The sequence below is a fragment of the Amblyraja radiata genome, chromosome 19 (assembly GCF_010909765.2).
Source record: "Amblyraja radiata isolate CabotCenter1 chromosome 19, sAmbRad1.1.pri, whole genome shotgun sequence".
NCBI lineage: Eukaryota > Metazoa > Chordata > Chondrichthyes > Rajiformes > Rajidae > Amblyraja > Amblyraja radiata.
In genome coordinates, this window is record NC_045974.1 from 5,533,273 (window position 1) to 5,557,666 (window position 24,394).

The following is a 24,394-nucleotide window of genomic DNA, read 5'->3' on the forward strand; positions in this document are numbered from 1 at the left end:
AATGTGTGCCCTGCCTTGGGCAAAACGTGTAATTTCTGCAGGAAATTAAACCATTTCTCTGCAGCCTGTCGTTCCCGTGGGAAGCCTGTTGCTGCTCAGCGGAGCATGTTAAACAATTTGGTACAAGCTGATAGCGCGCTTGGTTCCCAGTACCAGCCTGACGAACTCCCTATGTCTGACTCCAGTTCCTCCCAGGGGGAGACCAGCATCTGTCTATCAGGTGTTGTAAGATACTCTAATGTTTCAAAATACACAATATAAATATCCTAGAACAAACACTCCTCTCTCCAATCTTCACCGAGGTTCTGATAAAGCCTTTATAATTCAAAGGTTAATCTGGTTATTTTATTTTTCTGTCAAAGAGCCTCAGTTCAATTCATGCCAACATTTACTTATTAATGTTCTAATCAATGTGTAGGTAAGAACTGCAGATGCTGGTTTAAACTGAAGATGGGCACAAAAATGCTGGAGTAACTCAGCGGGACAGGCAGCATCCCTGGAGAGAATGTATGGGTGACGTTTCGGGTCGGGTCTGAAGAATGATCTCAATCCAAAACATCATCCATTCCTTTTCTCTGGAGATGCTGTATGTCCCAGTGAGTTACTTCAGCATTTTGTGTCTATCAAATGTTCTAATCAAGTTTTTTAACAAGGCAAAGGGGAGAATGCCCAGGTTATCCCAGCTATTTCCCCCCATGAAGTGATGTCCTTACAATGGTGAATGAAGGCCGACGAAGATCCATACTTCCAATTATTTTTAAAAGGCTGAAGGAAATCCACTGGTGGCTATGCCAACTTACGAAAATACCAACTATTCCATATTCTCGGTCAGGCATTTGCAGGTACTTCAGCTACTGGAACACTAGTCTGTGTGTCTTGCCCTAGTGGCTAGTGTGACTCAAATGTCAGACAATTGCATACTTCTTAACCCGGTTAATTTACCAGCTAGTACCACATAATCTGCAATATTCCTATCATCTCTCTTGCCTCTGATGCAAGTTAGAAATAAACATATTATATGGATCTTGATATTTTCTGCAACAACTTGGGCTTTGAACAAATAAGCACAGCATTCACTCCAATGTACGACAGATACAAATAGAACGGAAACCAGATACAACAATGATTTTTTTGTTTTTTGTGTAGGTTAAAAGAAAAATGGAATATTGGAAATGAATCAGAATTTTAAAAAATGATTCCCATACCTTGGACCATTTAAAGCCAAAGTTGTTGCACTCATGCAAACTCTCAATAATGTGCTTCGCACGAGCAAAGTGCAGCATAATAGAAGAAAGAAAAGCATGCAAAGTATTTACTAGATGAGAAAAAAGTACCGATACTTAAAACCAACAATAACTGCAAATTCTATTATTCTGCAACTATTTACATATAAATCACGCATTTAGTAATCACCTGTTACTTACATTTTAGCAAAATATTTGGATAGTTCACTTGCCTACTGAGATATGTAGGCTCTAGCCAGAAATGTAGAATCCAGAATACATTTTAAGAAAGAGTTTTATCATTTTAAGTAGAATATTCTTGCCATAAATTCAATACCTTTAAATCAGAACAAATTCAACAAACCTTAAATATTTTATCACCAAACATATATATTAAAATTAAAATGTTAACACCAAATCTTTATTTTTAAATCAATTGTTTATGACTTGATGTTCGATAAGAATTGATAAACGTCATTCTCAATGCCACTATCGTGTTAATCAATAAATGTTCACAAATCCACTTCACAATGGTCTTACAGATAAGATTCAATCATGTTCACACAGCTCTTAATATGTTTAATTACCATCTATAGTACATAACTTGCGATATTCTGATCATGTTCTCCACACTCCAAATTAAAGTAACAGACTTTCATTTTTTCACAAAATTAAACAATATGACTGTCCTTTTCATAAGAAACAGTAACATATTGGATAATGGTTAGGTTAATAAACTAATAACCTAGAGGCCTGGACTAATAATCTCCAGTTCCAATCCCAGCGTTAGAGCTAATGCGGTAGTTTAATATTTATATAATTTGGAATAAAAATAAATCAGTGAAAGTGCCAATGAAACCACCAGATTGTCATACAATGCCATCCTGCTCAGCAATGCCCATATGTGATAGAAATCTGACAAACATATGATATTTTTCCATTACCAAGGATGGCACAGCAGTCCAGATTCTAACTGAGCTTGCCAAATTCTAAAGGCCGAAGTTGAAGACTTGAGTTCTTGCCAGGGGCAGAAAATACCAATTTGACTTTATCCTCATCGATTTAACTGCCATAGATACATATGTCCATGATAGTAATGGCAGGAATGACTACCACACTGTCCTGTCTTCACACAGCAGACATACTTCTTCAGCAGCAACATACTTCATCAGTACTTAATTAAACAGCCTTCACTCTTGACTTGCAACAGCATTAACCAAAGATCTTATAGCTCCGCTATAAGATCTTTGGCATTAACTCTTTTCATTCCTCCTACCTTTCCCACAAAGCTTGTTGGTTGATAAGAAAGTATTCATCGTAACACCAAATAAATAATCAAGTAGAAATGTGAAGAAACAATGTTCGCTGAATTCACTATTAAATTCAAAATTACATTTCGCTATGATTCAGATGCAGAAATATCTTTGCAATCAAATAAATACATTTCAATACTTTAGAATACGTTTACATGTATTTCCAATCAAATTGTGTTACAGACTTCCATTTTGAATTCCTTAGATCAACTAACTTTCAAATCAGACAATATCAAAAAACAACATTGTAAAGTCTTCAGTAGACAAAAAAGCTGGAGAAACTCAGTGGGTGAGGCCGCATCTATCGAACGAAGGAATAGACGCCGTTTCGGGTCGAGACCCTTCTTCAGACTGATGTCGGGGGGGGGGGGGGCGGGAAAAAGAAAGGAAGAGGTGCAAACAGTAGGCTGTGGGAGAGCTGGGAAGGGGAGGGGAAGAAAGGGGAAAGAAAGGATAACCTGGCATTGGAGACGTCAATGTTTATACCGCTGGGGTGTAAACTACCCATGCGAAATATGAGGTGCTGTTCCTCCAATTTACGTGGAGGAGGCCCAGAATAGAAAGGTCGGATTCAGAATGGGAGGGGGAGTTGAAGTGCTGAGCCACCTGGAGATCAGGTTGGTTATTGTGAACTGAGCGGAGGTGTTGGGCGAAGCGATCGCCAAGCCTGCGCTTGGTCTCACCGATGTAGAGCAGTTGACACCTGGAACAGCGGATGTAATAGATGAGGTTGGAGGAGGTGCAGGTGAACCTCTGCCTCACCAGGAAAGACTGCTTTGGTCCTTGGATGGAGTCGAGGGGGGAGGTAAAGTGACAAGTGAGCATTTCCTGCGGTTGCACGGGAAAGTACCAGGGGAGGGGGTGGTTTGGGTGGGAATGGACGAATTGACCAGGGAGTTACGGAGGGAACGGTCTCTGCAGAAAGCAGAAAGGGGAGGAGATGGGAAGATGTGGCCAGTGGTGGGATCCCATTGGTGGTAGTGAAAATGTCGGAGGATTATATGTATGCAACGGCTGGTGGGGTGTAAGATGAGAACAAGGTGGACTCTGTCCTTGTTACTAAGGGGATGGGGAGTGAGAACGGAGCTGCGGGATATAGAGGAAACCCTGGTGAGAGCCTCATCTATAGTCGAAGAGGGGAACCCCCGTTCCCTAAAGAATGAGGACATCTCCGATGCCCTGGTTTGGAACACCTCATCCTGGGTGCAGATGCGGCATAGACGGAGGAATTGGGAGTAGGGGATAGAGTCCTTACAGGAAGCAGGGTGGGAAGACGTGTAGTCCGGTTAGCCATGGGAGTCAGTGGGTTTGTAGTAGACTGTAATCTGTGGACTCAATTCTGTAAAGTCTTCAGTGTTAGATTAACTAATTACCATGACCATACCATGATTATATAAAATGAACAGATGGTTGATACCAGCATCAAAGCAAAGTTCATGAGATAATGAATTTAACACAGAACAGGTTGCTCAAACAAAGATACTGATTGCAGTAACAAAGCTCATACTTTCCCACAAATATATTTATTTTCTACCTTTCAAATTTTCCTAGGTAAGATTTTCCTTTAGATTTTTTGGTAGATTTTACTTCAGTCTATATCTGAGAAATTACATTCACCAAGTACAGAATAAAAAGGCCCTGAAGCTCATCGTATCAATGTATTGAAGCTGGGCCTGAAGCTCATTGTATTGCTGCCACCAAGATTTTGAGTATTTCTGGGTCAAAATCTCACCAAGATTTGTGTGTATTTTCTGTATGGTATAACAAGAATTACATCTTAAAGTGAAATCAAAACTAAAGTATTGCTCTTTATTATTCAAACTTTACTTGCATTATAGAGAACCACGAATGGCAAATGCATAAAATAAGAAACCGAGGGCAGCACATGCTACAAACCTGTTTCTCAGAATCATTCCTTGCAGCTTCTTCTTGTGCCAAGACCATCTCACGTTCTGCTGTAATCTGTACACTTTCTCGTAAAGCCTCCTCTAATTCTTCAATACGGTCATCTTTTTGTCGTAAAGTATCCTACAGAAATGGGAAAAAGAATTGCGGTGACCAATTATTGTTATATAGCAGTGTTTCACTCAGTGCATTAGTTTTCAATTCAGATCTACAATGGAGGCAAACAGTTCCCAAAATATTCCATTTATCAGAATTTTCTTTCCATTTTCTGGAAAAGTACAATGCCCTCCATAATGTTTGGGACAAAGACCCATCATTTATTTATTTGCCTCTGTACTCCATAATTTGAGATTTGTAACAGAAACAATCACATGTGGTTAAAGTGCACATTGTCAGAATTTATTAAAGGCCATTTTTATACATTTTGGTTTCACCATGTAGAAATTACAGCTATGTTATACAGTCCCCCCCATTTTAGGGCACCATATTGTTTGGGACACATGGCGTCACAGGTGTGTGTAATTGCTCAGGTGTGTTTAATTGCCTCCTTAATGCAGGTATAAGAGAGCTCTCAGCACCTAGTCTTTCCTCCAGTCTTTCCATCATCACCTTTGGAAAGTTTTATTGCTGTTTATCAATATGAAGACCAAAGTTGTGCCAATGAAAGTCAAAGACGCCATATGACACTGAGAACAAGAATAAAACTGTTAGAGACATCAGCCAAACTGTAGGCTCACCAAAATCAACTGTTTGGAACATCATCAAATTCGCTGACGACACCACTGTTGTGGGATGTATCACTGATGGGGACGAGTCAGAGTATAGAAGAGAGATCGACTAACTGACCAAATGGTGCCTGCACAATAACCTGGCCCTCAACACCAGCAAAACCAAGGAACTGATTGTGGACTTTGGAAGAAGTAGGATAGGGACCCACAGTCCTGTTTATATCAACAGTGGAAAGGGTCAAGAGCTTCAAATTCCTGGGCGTGCACATCTCTGAAGATCCCTCCTGGTCCGAGAACACTGATGCAATTATAAAGAAAGCACATCAGCGCCTCTACTTCCTGAGAAGATTACGGAGAGTCGGTATGTCAAGGAGGACTCTCTCTAACTTCTACAGGTGCACAGTAGAGAGCATGCTGACCGGTTGCATCGTGGCTTGGTTCCGCAACTTGAGTGCCCAGGAGCGGAAAAGACTACAAAAAGTAGTAAACACTGCCCAGTCCATCATCGGCTCCGACCTCGCAACCATCGAGGGGATCTATCGCAGTCACTGCCTCAAAAAGGCTGGCAGCATCATCAAGGCCCCATACCATCCTGGCCACACACTCATCTCCCCACTACATTCAGGTAGAAGGTACAGGAGCCTGAAGACTGCAACGTCCAGGTTCAGGAACAGGTTCTTCCCCACAGCCATCAGGCTATTAAACTCGAACAAAACTCTGAACATTAATAGCCCATTATCTGTTTATTTACACTTTATCTGTTTATTTATTAGTGTGTGTATATATTTATATAATGGTATATGGATACACAGATCTGTTCTATATTCATGCCTACTATATTCTGTTGTGCTGAAGCAAAGCAAGAATTTCATTGTCCTATCTGGGACACATGACAATAAACTCTCTTGAACCTCTTGAGTCTTGAATTAAGAAGAAAGAGAGCACTGCTGAGCTTACTAATCGCAAAGGGACTGGCAGGCCAAGGAAGACCTCCACAGCTGATGACAGAAGAATTCTCTCTATAATAAAGTAAAACTCCCAAACACCTGTCCGACAGATTAAAAACACTCTTCAGGAGTCAGGTGTGGATTTGTCAATGACCACTGTCCGCAGAAGACTTCATCAACAGAAATACAGAGGCTACACTGCAAGATGCAAACCACTGGTTAGCCACAAAAATAGGATGGCTAGGTTACAGTTTGCCAAGGAGTACTTAAAAGAGCAACCACAGTTCTGGAAAAAGGACTTGTGGACAGATGAAACAAAGATGAACTTATATCAGAGTGATGGCAAAATGTATAAAAATGGCCTCTATTAAAATCTGACAATGTGCACTATAACCACATGTGATTTTTTTCTATTACAAATCTGAAATTGTGGAGTACAGCGGCAAATGAATAAATGATGGGTCTTTGTCCCAAATATTATGGAGGGCACTGTGACAAGTACAATTACATTTTAATTCATCCTCATTTAAATCAACATAATTCATTAAATATATCAAGTTAAGTAGGTCAGTATTTACAGACTTTTGTCTCAATGCCAAATCTTGCATTGTTAATTTAAAACATCAATATAATTTTAAGCAAAGATGATGGTGGAAACAAGGCAGAAATCTATGCTCCACACAGAATGCATATTTATAAATAACATACCACTAGAGGCACTCATTTAGTTTCAGCATTCCAAAACTACGATGGCAACAAATAAGACTGACTTTTCATGGGGAATGCTTATTTTGCAAGTATCACCCAACCATTAAAAGCAAACTTAAAAATCAGTGCAAGAAGACACTATCACAAAAAAAGCCGATGCTTCAAAATCCCAAACTCGAGACTTATTAAAATCCAAGAAATAAAACAGGAAGAGTAGTTAACACTGTACAGCTTAAATGATAGGCATCTAGTATGGGATATGTAATGCAACCAGGATTTGCCTTTATACCTGCAGAATTTTCAATTGATCTTGTTAGATGATATCTAGTTAACTGTGGAAAAATCTCAGCTCTCCAAAGTTAACTTGATAGCAAGAGACCCAGTGGTTGTAGTGCTGCAACTGAGAGCAAAGATCCAAGCCAAACAAGGATAAAATAAATAGCTCCTTTCAGTGATACTGAAGGTCCTGTGCTTCAGAACAGGGTTCTTCACTTTGACAGCACATTCCACCATCAGAAATCCCAGGTTCAGAACAAAGTCAGAGATAACAGAGAGAATATAGATGATCTAATTTGCAGTTAGAATTTGTAAACAGCTGCAGATATTTTTTGAGTAAATGCCAGTCTACACTTGGACTCGCCGACGTAAAGGCAACCACATCGGGAGCACCAAAACCAGTAGATGAGGATGTAAGAGGTACAGTACATGGGAACCACTGTCTCACCTGGAAGGGCTGTTGCAGTCCCTGGATGGAAATGAGAGAGGAGGCGCTGGGACAGGTGTTACATTACTTGCGGTCGTAGGGGAAAGTGCTTGGAGTGGGGGCGGGTTGGCTGGGAAGGGATGAGCGAATCAAGGATTTGCAAAGGGAATGATCTCTGCCCACCAAGCTTTCTCTCCCCGCCCATTCCAATCAATTTGAGGAAGGGTTGCAGCCTGAAATGTCATCCTCCACAGATGCTGCCTGAACCATTGAGTTCTTCCAGCATTTTGTTTGTTGCTCAAAATTCTAACATCTGCCGTTTCTTGTCTCTCTAAATCAAGGATACACAGAGAATTTCATTCCTATGACCTTTTGGTACGGAATGCAGAAAGAGTGAAATGAAACTAGAAATAGAGATGAATAAAGAACAGCAAAAGAAAGGAAGAAATAAATGCAGTTGCAATCACATATTTGCTAGATCATCAGTAGGAAATTTCACAGACACCCATCGAATGTGGAAGGGTTGCATGCTATAATGGGCTACAAAATGAAGTTGAGCAGTACACTGGTAACAACATGTCTATCCCCGACGAGCTCAATGTATTAGATCCTCACTTTGAACAGAAAGGTAACAGAATGATGCTGTCCCCCCCAGACAGCCTTGGGTGCACATGTATCCCTGGTTACTGTTGCGAATGTCATTTTATTCATGTTTTGCTTTGAGGTTGCATTTGTGGTTGTTACAATTCAGTCAGTTTCTTTTGGAAAGTGAAAATATCTTAAGCATCGGTCTCGGTTAGTTTGAGGTAACAAGATGATTTTTTAAAGATCTTAAAGCTCCTGCTGAGCGTCTTTCTATCTCTCATTATCCTGCACCTTCAAATATTTTTGCTCTCCTCATGCTTCCAATTTTAATTACTCACGGAAGGTCTAATGGGCAACCCATGTGGAGAAGCAACTTGTTCAGCAAAAATATTGAAATAAACAGAAAAGTAAATCAAAGCCAGCCACACCGGCCCCAGCAGAATATTCAAACTTTAGCAGATACAGAAAGTTGCAAAGGTATTCCCAACTACATCAGCAGAAATTGAGCTGCAAACTATTCATTATTCTTTTAAAAGCAAATGTTGGGAATTTTTAAAATTTCATTTAGAATCATGCCTCACTAACCAAGATTAAGATACTCCTTTGGTTTGCCTGTGGATTTTGGAAATGGTAGCGCTTATAACAAATAACCTGCCTGTTGTGTGCTTCAAGAGCTTGCTAAAAGCTCTTGTGGAAATTATGGTATTAAACTGGTATCCTGTCTAATTTGTTGAGCTAAGCTCCACACATCTCAAGGCATAGTGCTCAGATACAAAGACAATTTCACCCCAACACGGTTAAAAGCTTTGCATTCCCTCTCATGGATTGACAATCATGCCGTCAAATCAGGTGTAACAGACAAATCCTCTGTGCTACTTTTCATGAGCTGCTTTGAACACCATGGATTATTGAAATCATGAGTTCCAGCTAACAATTTCAGTGTATATTTTAAAAATAACAAAAAAGCAGCACTAGGACAAGGTTTTATAATTTTTAAATTGGCAGTATGCAGTTTTTAAATAAGAAAAGTATGAACAATAATGATTCTATATGTTTCCAACTGCGCTAATTTCACTATGTATGTAGATTAGTGAGCCTCGCATCTGAATGCAATATTTTTATGTCTGCTTTTAACTAGATGAAGACATATGGAACTGCCAGCACCTCTGCTCCTTTTTCACACTGCAGGGTGTGAACTGTCATGGCTGAAACTTGATAGTCAGACTACTGTGGGTAGTCAACTTTCATAACATTCCCTTCACAGTAGGACATTTTCAATTGCAGACCAAGATATAAATCTTGGCTACTAGTAATTTCCTTTCATATTGAGTTAAATCACTTGTTCGGGCTTCTTAAAGTGAGGGGAAGGACCTAAAGTTAATAAAATGTTTAATGATTGATTTCAAACACCATTATTTGCTGGTAAAATAGGCAGCACAACAATTTGCTTTTTAACCTGTCATATGTTTGCTCACCCCCTCCCTCTGCTGAAATTATTTTTCTGTTGAATCCATTTATGAAAAGATCTATGACTGCAACTAGCACAGAATGATTAATCCCTTCCCGGCGGGTAGTTTGGGGTCATTTTGTGCAGACATAAACTTTTCTCCTTCTCAAATGTATCTGTAAAACAAAGTCCATACTTAAAAATTGAGTTTTACTAACACAACCCTTCAAATATATATTTTTTTAATTGTCAAAACTGAGTCCATTCAACATTCCCTATCCATTACTTCACAGAATACTCTTTAAAAAAAAAAGTCTGTGCCTGTGACACCATAAGGTCATAAGTGATAGGAGCAGAATTAGGCCATTCGCCCCATCAAGTCTGCTCCACCGTTCAATCATGGCTGATCTATCTCTTCCTCCCCACCTCATTCTCCTGCCTTCTCGCCATAACCCTTGACACCCGTACTAATCAAGAATCTGTCTATCTCTGCCTTAAAAATATCCATTGACTTGGCCTCCACAGCCTTCTGTGGCAATTAATGTCACAACATCACCACCCTCTGACTAAAGAAATTCCTCCCTTCCTAAAAGAACGTCCTTTAATTCTATGGTTCTATAACCTATGGTTCTAGACTATACCAATAGTGGAAACATCCTCTCCACATCCACTCTATCCAAGCCTTTCACTATTCGGTAAGTTTCAAAGAGGTTTCCCCTCATCCTTCAAAACTCCAGCAAGTACAGGCCCAGTGCCGTCAAACACTCATCATATATTAAGACTGGAAGATATTCTTCTGACGATGTATTTTAAATATATGCAATATTAAAATGACAAAATCCACTAATAGACATTTCCTATTTTAGAAAATAAAAATTTGGCAAGTTCAGTCAGCTATAGAATTCCATCTAAACTAATTTCTCACAATTATGTCATCAATAACAATGATATATCACATCAGAATTTACAGCACAAGTGTTGCCCAAAAATCAGTTCATTGAAATTGCACCCACCGCATTACTATGTGAATTACTATATTCTCTCAGATTATCATCTTGACACTTATCAACAATATTTGGATGGACCTGGGTTATTTCACGATCTAAGAAATGGTGGCAGGAGCTGGCAACAATGTAATTATCAAAGTTCGGCCCATTTCTGGCCTAATGAAAATTTATTTATAAAGCAGCTAGAGTGGGTTGGATCTGACAGATTGGCCTGAGGAAATCATACATGCACATCAGACTAAGAGAGTAGGCCGTCAACAACAATTTAAATGTCAGGTTACGTCTTCAGCCATTGCAGAGTTTTGTCCTGGTTTCTGTTAATGAGTTTTACTTGATCTCCCAAACGTCACACTCATTTGAACATTGTTTTGGTGTCAAGGGCAGTTCATACTCACTTCATGTTTTGAAATTTGATACCAGTGTCATTATTTCGTTCAAGGTTGGATTAAATACTGGAGCTGAGTGGTTATGGTAGAGCCAAAACTAAAGTAACAAATATCCTAAGACCAGCATAGTGACCTGCGATGTATGCCCTTTATTCCACATCATTACATGGCACAGATCAAAAAAATGGTTAGATATCAGAACCGATTAAGTAAATAAATGATTGTAACACAGCAATTTATTCACACATTGATAATAGAGAACTTCAATTGCCAATGTTGAGGGAAAAAATTGTTGATATTTCACTAAGATTAAAAATACTCTAAATGCATTCAACTAAATTAGTTAAGAATTTACCAATTTAAAACTTGAAGTGCTAATCAGACTGATGTAATCTGTTAGAAATTCATCAGCCCACAAAAGCTGCAGCATTATACCAATGTATCCTGGTACCATTTTCACTGGCATCTCCTGCAAATCCTTGTGTCTTTGATCATGAGATTTTTCACTTCAATGTGTCTTAAGCACGATAATTTCAAGAGTCTTGTGCCTTGCCGAAACAGTGCTAGTTAATTCCACACTTCAGTAACTCAAATCTGAGGTCACCACTGGATCCAGTCATTGCTGGAAGTCATGTTGTGGCTTTGAGGGAACTCACGGTTGGAGTGAAGGCTCGGGTACCCCCTTTCCATATGTGGAATAAATAAAAATATAGTATATATTTTGATATCTATATACAGGTACTGTATATATAAAAACAGTACAAACCGAACTGTTCAGTTTCCTTCCACTTTGGAATATCCTAACCATCCGATAAAATCCTGTTTGTTTTTGAACACGACATATTCAAAAAATCTGCTATTATTTATGCTTGTTTCCTCTTCCATTTCTGCAGCATTGCTCAGACAAGCTGACAATGACACAGGAACCTTTTTCAATTCTTTTTAAACCTATCTTGCATTGCTATGAGGTTAACCAAATCATGCCACATGCTGCTACAGCAAAAACAACATACTCTCACCTCTATGATTTACTGCAAAAATATTATTGCACCACTTCAGTGCTTTAAATTTTTAGCCAGCAACACAATGTCCCTTAAATGTGCGATGAGAATAACGGAGAGGTTGTAAATAATCTAACAGCAGCTTCTAAACCAATGACACCCAACTTTTGTGAATGAAAAGCCCACTTATTCATAACCTAATAAACTGGAGCCCTCCATAAATACTCAATTACATCAAGGGCCATTCTTTTTAAGGAATTGGGTCTGCCTTAGGAACTGTTAACAGCATTACAACCAGGGCAGCTGTATGCCAAGTGCATTTTTATTTGTTTGTACTTTTGAATGAAATTTCAAACTAAATTACTTCAGTCTTATTAAAAACATAATCTTTGGCGCAGTCACAGCTCCATTGGGTTGCACACACTAGGTTGGGAGCCATCATTGTAGACCAAGCAGTTAAGTGGGAAAATCCAGAAGTTGCTGTTAATAATTCACTACTCTTCCGCAGAATATGCTGATGCATTCTTCACCAAGTCATCGACAAAGAATCAGTGAACTGTTCTCAGCTTCAAAATTTTACTCAGTGGAAAATAGAGAGTGAAGATATCATGACACAATATGATTCAGTTGCTGAAACCTGGAGCAAAAATATGAAGCTTTGTTGAATTTGTCATTAAGTTGTCATTTAACAATAGATGTAATTATTAGCATTGAAGAACCCCTCCAGCCCCAAAAGACTCATACCCTAGAACATTTATTTCATAATCTACGACTCAAGTATCTTCTTGCCAATGGTAGCAGCGCGATGAGAGTATGTGGGTCTTTGATGATATTAGTTGCTTTTTTGAAGCAGTGTGTCATGTTGATCCCTTCGATGGTGGGGAGGAGTTCGACTTGTGATGGACCGAGCAAGTTCCACCACTTTCTATTGCCTCCTTCATTCTTGAACATTTGAAGTACCGAACCAGGCTATGATGCAACCAGTCAGTATGCTCTCAACATACACCTGTAGAGTTTTGATAGAATATTTGGTGACATGCCAGTTCTCCTCAATCTTCTAAGGAAGTAGAGGCCTTGCTGAAATTTGTGATTGCATTGATGTGCTGAGCTCAGGACAAATGTTTACAGATTTGCACATCCAGAAACTTGGTTGTTGACGCTCTCCATAGCCAACCCATCGATTAAGACAGGCTCATACTTCCTAGTTTTTCCCCTCCTCAAGCCAACAATCGGCTGCTCCATCTTGATAACATTGAGAGCAAGAATGTTGTTCTGGCAATATTCAAACAACATTCAAACTGGTTATCAACCTCTCTGGTTATCAACCTCTCTCCTATACTCTGCCGCATCGCTTCGCACCGATGGTATCGTTATTCGCTTAGCACCGATGGTATAGTTGGTGAATTTAAATAGACAATAGACAATAGGTGCAGGAGTAGGCCATTCGGCCCTTCGAGCCAGCACCGCCATTCAATGTGATCATGGCTGATCATCCCCAATCAGAACCCCGTTTCTGCCTTCTCCCCATATCCCCTGACTCCGCTATCTTTAAGAGCCCCATTTAGCTCTTAAAGACGGCATTGGAGCTGTGTCTGGCTACGCAGTCATGATCATAGAGAGAGTAGAGCAGGGGTCAGAGTATACAGCCTTGAGGTGCTTCTGTGTTAATGGTCATTGCTGATGCAAGGCTGATCTATCCTGGTTGGCATAATAAATGTGGCCATTGCTGGGGACTGGCAGTGGCTGACTGACTTGCTGCCGAAACCAAGTCTCTTTCTTCTCTTCCTTCTCTTCCTGTTGGACGAGGTGAAAGTTGGTGTCTCCCCATCTCCTTGGCTAGACAGTTCCCCTTCCAACACGCTCAATTCACTTTTGTGAAAGAAGATTTTCAGAAGGTTTCTCTCATTAAACATCTTTTTATTTTATTATAAAAGATTATCACATCTTGTTACTGAATCCCTATTCACACACTTCCTGAAGTAATATGGTTTCAATTTACACAAGGATTTTCAGCAAAATATCCTCTGTGTAACTTGAGGTTTCACTCTGCAGTGAATACAGTTTCTCTTAGATTTTAGATGTTTGCATTTATGTGCTGCTCTAGAAAGTGGGTCGTACTGACATATAATATCAGAGGCAGAGGCACCAGTCCTCCAGCTGGCTTGCCCAAGGCTACCATTCCACCACCCATCTCTCAGGTGGCTGCATTCCAATTTAAACACTTTAATAGACCAGCTGGGGGTTGCTCAAGTTCTTTTCCATGATTAGAGTTCTTTCATTACCATATTTAATATCACATCAGATCATAAAGAAATGTTTCGGACCATTTATTCATATAGAATGATTTTTACAGACATGAGGCAATAAATCCCAACTGCAGCTTTTGAAACAGTTTTCAAAACTGCTAAAACAATCAACTAATTATGCCTTGAATAAATTAAAATAAATATTTCTAGTTTGACATCAAGATCTTCAAGAAAGTACAGTACTACTCACAGGGTAAAACATTTAGATGGTTTTCTCTATGTTCAGTCTTAGTTCTTTTCACAATGATAAATTGTGTAATTATTGCATCACAAAGTCAGTCACTGACCATCAGGGAAACTCAAGTCAAGTTAAGTCAAGAGCGTTTATTGTCATGTGTCCCAGATAGGACAATGAAATTCTTGCTTGCTGCAGCACACAGAATATAGTAAGCATAAATATAGAACAAAGGTACACAAAATTGCTGGAGGAACTCAGCGGGTGCAGCAGCATCTATGGAGCGAAGGAAATAGGCGACGTTTCGGGCCGAAACCCTTCTTCAGAATATAGAACAGTTCAGTGTGTCAATATAGCATAGGCCATATATATATACACGTAAATAAACAGATAAAGTGCAATAGGCTGTTATAGTTCAGAGTTTGTTTGATGGCAAGTTTACTAGCCTGATGGCTGTGGGGAAGAAGCTGTTCCTGAACATGGATGTACCAGATTTCAGGATCTTGTACCTTCTACCTGATGGCAGCGGAGAGATAAGTTTGTGGCCAGGATGGTGTGGGTCCTTGATGATGTTGGCAGGCTTTTTGAGGCAGCGATTGCGATAGATCCCTTCGATGATTGGGAGGTCAGAGCCAATGATGGACTGGGCAGTGGTCACAACTTTCTGCATTATTTTCGGCTCCTGGACGCTCAAGTTGTCGAACCAAGCAACGATACAACCAGTTAGCATGCTCTCTACAGTGCACCTGTAGAAGTTTGAGAGAGTCCTCTTTGACATACCGACTTTCCGTAATCTTCTCAGGAAATAGAGGCGCTGATGTGCTTTCTTTATAATTGCATCAGTGAGCTGGGACCAGGAAAGATCTTTGAAAATATGCACGCCCAGGAATTTGAAGTTCTTGACCCTTTCCACCATCGTCCTGTTGATATAAACGGGATTGTGGGTCCCCAACCTACCCCTTCCAAAGTCCACAATCAGTTCCTAAATTTTGCCGGTGTTGAGCCAGGTTATTGTGCTGGCATCATTTGGTCAATCGGTCGATCTCACTTCTATTCTCTGACTCGTCACCATCAGTGATTCATCCCACAACAGTGGTGTCGTCGGCGAACTTGATGATGGAGTTCGCACTATGTCCGGCTACACAGTCATGAGTATAGAGTGAGTAAAGCAGAGGGCTGAGCATGTAGTCTTGATGTGCTCCATTGCTGATTGTTATCGAGGATGACACATTTCCACCTAAACGGACAGACTGTGGTCTGTGGATGAGGAAGTCGAGGATCCAATTGCAGAGGGATGCGCAGAGACCCAGTTCTGCAAATTTGGTAACCAGCTTGGAGGGGATGATTGTATTAAATGTCGAGCTGTAATCAATGAATAACAGCCTGACATACGAGTTTTTGTTGTCCAAGTGATCCAGAGTGGAGTGGAGAGCCAGTGAGCTCGCATCCACCGTTGATCTGTTGTGGCGGTAAGCGAACTACAGTGGGTCGAGGTTCTTTTCGAGGTAGGAGTTGATATGCGGCATAATCAACCTCTCAAAGCACTTCATCAACACAGACGTTAGTGCCACTGGTCGATAGTCATTGAGGCACATTACCTTGCTCTTCTTGGGCACCAGTATTATTGATGCCCTTTTTAAGCAGGTGGGAACCTCAGACCTCAGAAGTGAGAGGTTAAAAACTTAACGTCATCTGGAAACTATGGTTCTAAGTGACAGTTAAGTATCCTGCATCTCAAAACCACAGTTCCCTTCATCTCCCAAAGCTTCCATTGAGCAACTTCTCACTAACATCATGTTCCTCAAGGAGAAAAGCTCCGAAAATGTTCAATAGTTTCCCTTGGGACCTCTGCCTTTTGTAGACGCCATGATCGTGTCTCCCAAAAGACAAGATGCGAGGAGCCTTAAGGGCCTGTCCCACTTGGCTGTCATTCGCGTGCCATTTACGCGACCTGCTAGCGTGTGGGTAGCGCGGGACGGGCGCATGGAGTGGTGTGGAGTGTGGAGTGGCGTGGAGGAATGTGAACTTCGTCCTGAATGAAATCTTCGCGCGCCACCAGCCTGTCGTGTAACTGATGATCAAAGTGGGACAGGCCCAAGACCCTGGCGCGACGCAACGTCTCACCTCCAACAGCAGCAGAAGCAGGCAAACGATCACCAAGCTCGGCCTGGGGCTCACGGCCGTTGCGGATCCGGATCCGCCCCCACTCCTACTCGAAGAGCGGGGCCAAGACGATTGGAGATAGACACAAAATGCTGGAGTAACTCAGCGGTGCCGGCAGCATCTCTGGAGAGAAGCAATGGGTGACGTTTCGGGAGGAGACCCTTCTTCAGATTGAAGAAGGGTCTCGACCCGAAACATCATCCATTCCTTCTCTCCAGAGATGCTGCCGGTCCCGCTGAGTTACTCCTACATTTTGTGTCCATCTTCAAATGACGTCACGCGCTCCAGGCGGCTGTGCGGACGTATGATAACACGCGCGACCGTCGTGCGTCAGTCACTACTGGTCTGCCGCGTAAATGTCGGGGCAAGTGGGACAGGCCTTTTAATGTTGGCATTATACAACAGAGTTAAAAAATCTTTTGGTATTTCCCTGTCGAAGCAGATGAAGGGGTTTAATTACATTTGAAGGTTAGGAGAGCTTTTGTAGGAATTAAAATCAAAATCAAAGGAGGAAGAATGGTTTCTGTTATTGCTGATTGCCTACTATAACAGAGTAAAGGCCTTTTCCCCATTGACAACACTGCCCAGACACCAAGTCAGAATCCTGGAGCTCCATCACTGAGAGCCCAGTGGGACCTCCCTCACCACACAGTTGTGGTGGCGGTGTGAAGAAATCTTGTCCTGTTCTAAGTGAGACTCCCACGTCCAACTACCCACCTGCAGCTCAAGGTGAAAGAACATTGACCTTAAACATTAACTCCATTTCTCCTTCCAAAGGCGCTGCCTAACCAGCTGGGTTCACAAAGTTCTCTTTAACAGCTAAAATTGGATTTTTGATACAGCAAGCTAAAAATACTAAAGACTGTTTAGTACATTGTTTAATAGAGTGAAGTATCGATCGAAGCAATTGCTTATCAGTTTCAATGGTCTCCACAATGCAACTAGCAGCCTATGTTCTTAAAGAGACAGGAATGTCCGATTAGTGGGGACGCTCCGTTTGCTATAAACAAAATCCCTTATAAAGTAGGTATGTTGCAAAGCCTACCTGAAGCGTCGCTGAAAATCTGCCGCTGTGGTTGTGCGCGATTTTGGCGCCGTTTAGAGGGGGCGGGTTTAAAACGCGATTTTCTCTAGGCTGTTCAAATCGAAGATGTTCAGCCTAGTTAATTATTAACGAAAAATCGCTGAAAGACCCCATCGCAAAAGCTATTATTAGTTTTAAAGGCCTCGTATAATAGTTATAGTAGTTTAAAAATCAATCTCTAAACCCGCGACCGCCAGCAACCGCAGGGTCTCATAAAGCAAACCACAGAAGGTAAGTTGTATATTTTTACATTAAAAAGGGCTTCTAAAGATCCCTTTATACAAAGTTTAATATTGCGAGTAGCTCATTTTGGGCCCATTATATCGCGCAGTATTTTTCTCGGCATTTGGGGCACAAATTTACCGCAATGTGAACGTTCTAAACCAGCGCGTTCCACAGGGACCCACTGGAAAGCTGATTTAAATGGGCATTTATTTACAGCAATTAAACACTAAATTCCTTCCATTTGGCCTATAAATTAATGTAAATGAGATTTAAAAATCATGTTTTATTGTGAATTATTTGTGAATATTATTTGGACATTTATGCTATTTAAAAATGTTAATCATTTATTAAGAAACGGATAGATGTTTAGATCTAGTAATTGAAGTCTGAAATTAGCTACACTTGGGTAACTAACAATTATATGCTTTAATTTCAGGTCATCCAAGTAAGATTATTTTATATTTGTTTCAGAATGCTTCAATCTATGATAACTGAAAATTTCATTCAGTTCTCTTAATTTTTAAGAAAGTTATGGGCTTTTGACTGTTCACGATCACAGCTTTTTTGTTATGTCCATAGAAAATCAATAGGGAACAAGATGCTCATTTCCCAGTATGAAAATGGCTATAACTTTTTAAATACTTGAGATATGAAAGTGAATTAGGTGTCAAATTAAACTTATTTTTATGCTTTATCTGATGGGATAAATTGCAGACTTGATTTTTAAAATCTCAAAATTTTGTAACATTGCTATATAAAGGGATCCATAATAACGGGGGTAGACAAAAAAGGTGCGTCTTAAGAAAATGATTGCACAGCACATGCATGGGCAGAAAAATATGTACTTAGCTAACAAAGTAATAGCTGTAATAAACTAAGATTTTGTTAAAATAAAGATAAAATTAATGCTGAAATATAGAAAAAAATCCAGATATTAGAAAGTTCTGTTCCACAGGTTAAAAAGGTAAACATTTTCCAGGATGCATTTTGAGGAAAACGTGACTGAATTACGTTGCCATATTGGAATAATCATCTGATTATTGCCCTAAATTATATTATTAATGTTGCAGGGAAATATAACAAACAAGTTTGTTCAGTAATACATTTTTGAATAGTATTTTTCCAGGTTGCACAGAAAGTGTAATAGTAATTGATATAAAAATACATTTTTATCTAAATGATGAACTATTGATGATGTATATTTGGGATTTGCTATTTATTTTACCTTCAGGACAACTACACCCTTTTGACTAGAGCCAATTTAAAGTATTTATCTAGCTGTAAAGAACAGCTAGTTGCTGAATTGCAGCAAATATTTGCTTCTGGGGAAATATAAGATGCTCATAAGTAACAATGCTATTTCCATCGAGACCAGTCATTTTTTCACAAATGGCATTGTGCTACTCAACGAGAGAAGCAAGCTATTCACAAGAGGCAGCTTTGTAGTCAATGAGGACCAGGCTGTTCCCTGATGATATGTCACTGTTCCTAAAGAAAGTCAAATTGCTCCCATGTGGCAAGGACGTGATCAACTGTAACAATTCAATCTTCTATGGAAAGCACACAATATTGTACATCGATTTCCAAAAGGCTAAGTTGCACATGGAAGTCCATTAATTCAATTCAAGGTAAATCTCAAAAATATAAACCAAAGAGGTTATGGGTAACACTGAAGATAGACACAAAAATGCTGGAGTAACTTAGCGGGACATGCAGCATCTCTGGAGAAAAGGAATGGATGACGTTTCGGGTCGAGACCCTTCTTCGGACACCGATAGATGTAACACCGATGGTAGTTGTAACTTGAACAGGTTAGCCGTCCCCGCTCTTTAGGAGTTGAATTTCATAATGTGAAAGTATCCAAACATTATGTTTTATATTGGATGGATAGGTGCAGAGTTGATATTTCCCCTGGCCAGTTAGTTCTCGAATTCCAAGCAGAGATAAGCAGAAATTTCTGAACAGTGAATCTTTGAAATTCTCTGATTAAGAGATAAAAGCTCAATGCTGAGAACATTCATGAATGAGATTGATATATTTTGGTTTAGATATGAAGAGAACAAAAGGGATATTGGGATTAATGCAGGAAAGTGACCTTGATGTAAAAGATCAACCATGATACTATTGAAAGGCATAGCAGGTAAGAGAGGGCAAACGGTTATTACCTGCTTTTGTTTCTACAATGTCCAACAACCAAAAGTTCTACTGCTAATTTTAAATTAATTAATGTTCTCTCTCTAAACTCACTGTCTCCAAGTCTCTCTCCATTAAACAGTTGTAACATCTTCTCTTAACATTTGTTTTTTACTGTTGCACCTGGTGACATTTAATTGCTGTTTAATGCAATAAATTAACACCAACATGAGACTGACATTTACAGCAATCTGCCAGTAATCCCTTTGTTTAATAGCAATCTGTAATTAAACATACTTTCTTGCATTTCTTCCTCAATTTTTTGTGAGCTAATCCATGCCAATGCAACATTGCCTTTTAAGGCACGGTTCTCAATCTAGAATGACTTTCTATCTTTCTGCCTGGGTTCATTGTGACATTATGCTGTTATGTCTCTGTTCAAAGTGCCCTGTTTAAAGCTTCATCAGCAAAAGCATATTTGAGAATCACAATGCAAAAAAACATTGGTTTTCATCTTTGGTACAGAAAGGATTTGTAATACCAGCAATGAAATTGGCAATTTTGGAAAAACAAGATTAATAATGGCCTGTCTAAAATAGCAAATATTATATAAAAATTGCTTAAGATTTACTTACATTGTTCTGTGAATTGGATTGTATCTGGAACTTAAAAGTGATTTTCTATTCCTATTAAATATGCAGTGCTTTGCAGCAAATAACTGTAAAATTAAGGTTAATGACAGCAATGCCAGAAACTAGAAACTAATTGCATAAAATCTATTTAATAGCACACAAAAAACAAAGACTTGGCAGAGAGCACATAGCACATCTTCAGATGCCTTTACGTCTCCAGAAGAAATGGCACTATGAGCCATTGCAATTTTAATTGCAGGGGTATGCGAATCCAGTGTACCCAAACTTCAGCTGCACCCAACTTTATTAGGCACTACATCATTCTGTCCTCTGGCTGGGTTTCAGATGGCCAATGATCACATGCTCAAGGTAAATCTCAATAATAGATACCAAAGAGGTTAAAGGTTAAAGTTGAAGCCGTTCTCATGGTAGTTGCAACTTGTACAGGTTGTGCTGTGCTGTGCTGTGCTATGTGTGACTGGATCAGAGGGGTTGGGAAGTGTGGGAATGGGAGTGGCAGTTTAGAGATTCTTGTGGTCAGACACAGGAAGCCGCTGGCATCTGGCTCAGCGAACTCTGTAACTCAGGCTCTTGAGAAGAGGCAGATTGAGTCCAAGATTTTGATTTGCTACCCTGACATTCTCCAATACAGTGTTTCAGGATACTGGAATCATGGTTAGCGTGGATTCAAATCAAAATGGGAGGGATGGTGGTCAATGCAGCAAGGAGAGGAGGGGGAGGGAATGGCATAATCTTATCAACTTATCCAACAGGTATCTTAAGTCCATCGTTGCAAATACACGGTTGTTCTTGGAATACCCTACGGTGTCTACTCTAAGGCACTTTAGTCAAAGTTTCCTTGTAAATTTGCAAAAGACGTGGCCCTGGGCAATATCACCCCGTCTGCTCCCAGCGTGGAAATTGCATCAGGGGAGCAAAGATACCCATTCAGCCAGTACCTGGTCAAATTACCAAAGTGACATGAAACAACATGATCATGTTCATTATTGTATCCCACAGTAGAAAGAACAAATCAATTTCCAATTCAGATTTTAAAAAACAATCAGGATTGTGTTATTGAATGTCGATGCAAGTCTGTTCATCTCATTTCACTTCCACTGTATTTCCTATAAGAATTATTCTATGTTGTACCACTAAACTCCCAAGCCAACATCCCCAGCAGTAAGGTTCCGATTATTCTGCCAATTCTGAAGGGCATATCACGTCACTCACATACACAAAATTACAAAACAAGCACGTTACTCTGAGGTCCATCACGACAAGAAATTAGCAGGACGACAGAGGAAGTAAAAGATATCAAATCTCTGGTCCATGATTGCTCAAAATGGATTCAGATTCAGATTCAGATTCAATTTTAATTGTCATTGTCAGTGTACAGTACAGAGACAACGAAATGCATTTAGCATCTCCCTGGAAGAGCGACATAGCAAATGATTTGAATAAATAATAATAAGTGATAATAAGTGTCCGGGGGGTGGGGGGGTGATTGGCAGTCACCGAATTCTGAATTAAATTCTGAATTTAAAGTACCACCTCCCATTATACCCACCCACTCCATGAAGCTCCACCTCAGGCAGAGTTTATGGTTTTTGCCTCAAGAGCTACCTCAGATCGACAGTACTAGAAGAGGCACAAGTTATCTTCAATTCTCAACAATAGCCCAAGACAAAATAGTCTCCTCTGATGTCTATATTTCCCATATGTATGTTGCTTGCTCTTACATTGGTATTCTGAATTTGAAACCTAGGTCAGAGAACTGTATTGGGAAACAAGAATGCCTTAAAATAAAATAAAATGTATAATTCTCAAACATAAACAGGAATAATTAAACACTTGGATTCTGAAACAACTGCATATTCAAGTGGTTCTCTGTTTTAGCCATAGATAAGATAAAAATCATGTTTTCCTGGGGTCAAAAGGTGATTCCTGGAGTCAACATGTGCAGTGATATCGCCAAATAACCATAAAAGATCCAGTGTTGTAAAATGAACACCCATAAGTATCGTAACTAGTACATAAGATAATTCTGGGATTAAGGTCCAAGTCAGAGGCCAACAGTGCCTAAGACTAAAAGAATGCATAACTCAGCTAGGTCGCGACGTATTTTTCAACATGCTGAAAAATGCCCACGAGTTAAAAAAAGGCGCCATGGAAAAAAAAAAAATCGATATTTTTTTTACTCGTAGGTTTAGTCGAAGTAGGTCGGCATGTTATTCGTAGGTAATCGAGGGTAGTCGAAGGTAATCAAAGGTAGTCGCAGGTAGTCGTAGACAGTCTTCAACATAGTCGAAGGGAGGTTGAAGGAGATCGAAGGAGGTCGACTTCACTCTCCACTATTCGGTGTCCAATTTTCCCGAAGCTAGTTGAAGCTAGTCTTCAACATAGTCAAAGGAGGTCTTTAACATGACACTTTTTCAAACTCTCCTAAACTCTTCTAAACTCGCCAATTAGGTCGCCGCAGTGGGACAGCCCCTTAAAAGTATAATTTGGTACTGTCAGTAAAAAGCTAACCAGGTTTGTATTTTAAAAAATATGTTTCTGTAATTTAGTCTGCTAAAAGAGTAATTTCTTAATTTTACCTTCTGCAGGACAATGATTTTTAGTTTTCCCTTTTATTGATAGTTTTTTTAATAATTCATAGTGGCATCAAAATCCTAAGAGCCAGCTACCAGATGTTCTAGTTATATGTTGGCAAGAGTATGCTAGATTTCCCCAAGCTCAAAGTTGTAATTTTTCACATTAATGGACTCCTTCCAGAACCAGACATTCAGAGACACACAAGCAGACATAACTACACATCTAAAATTGCTAAGGAAGAAATCCAAATGTTATGAAATAAAATCCAAATCAATGCGGTTGAATGTCATACCTGAAGTTGATGGGAGCCATCAGCTAAATTATCTTCCCTTCGACGTGCCTCCTCTAACAGCTGGGCATTCTTTTTCTTGTCCACCTGTTCTTTATGCTTTAGGTTGGCCACTTTCTTGCTTTGTTCCTTCATTTGCCTATAACAGTAGTTTAAGAATAATGAGATGTTAAAGAACTTATATCCAAATCAGTACCATGTGCAGACAGAGAACTAGACTCAATAACACGCCAGCACAGCTGAAATTTCTATTGTTTGAAAAGACAATGTAACTGTTGAGGTAACAATTAAATATAAAGTCAGGGTAATCCGATTTTATGGATTCATTCTACTATAATCTGTTCAATTGGAACGTACATGAAACTTGTCAATGTGGAACACAGGGCACAAACCAAAGCTGTTCCATAATTCCAACTCCACCTTAAATCCAATTTAAGCACAAAAAGTTTAATTTTATTCTCATCATAACAATTTTGAGTCCGAATCATAGTATAAATAAATACAGCAGATTTCGAATCAAACTCTCTATGAACTTTATCACTTGAAGGTCCTGAAAATCAGTGGGTTACAAACAAATCTGGAGCAACAACAATACAATTACAGCCAGCAAAAACAAATAGTCTTCTTGGCGGCTAATTGAGAATGCCACAGAATCCAATATCATTGGCACATGGTACCAGTGCTGATTTTTTTGAAGCCCTATCCAATTCGACATGTCGCGGGGTGACGCCTGTTTGGTCGTGAGTAGTCACCCAAAGAGTCGTACCTTTTTTTGGTCGCTGCTGGATTTTCAGCATTTTGAAAAATTTTGGCGATCTGCTGCGACTATGACGGGT

At 39.7% G+C, this 24,394-nt stretch overlaps 1 protein-coding gene across 5 annotated transcripts in view; it reads right to left on the reverse strand.

Moving 5' to 3' along the window:
* Window positions 1-24,394, reverse strand: part of erc1 (ELKS/RAB6-interacting/CAST family member 1) — a 425,697-nt gene that overhangs the window by 292,474 nt on the left and 108,829 nt on the right. For all 5 annotated transcript variants that reach the window (XM_033037518.1, XM_033037519.1, XM_033037520.1 and 2 more), the window contains 2 exons: window positions 23,562-23,697; window positions 4,433-4,564 (listed from right to left, as the gene is read on the reverse strand). In XM_033037518.1, the coding sequence (XP_032893409.1) occupies window positions 4,433-4,564; window positions 23,562-23,697 (268 nt within the window). The remainder of the gene's footprint in view (window positions 1-4,432; window positions 4,565-23,561; window positions 23,698-24,394) is intronic.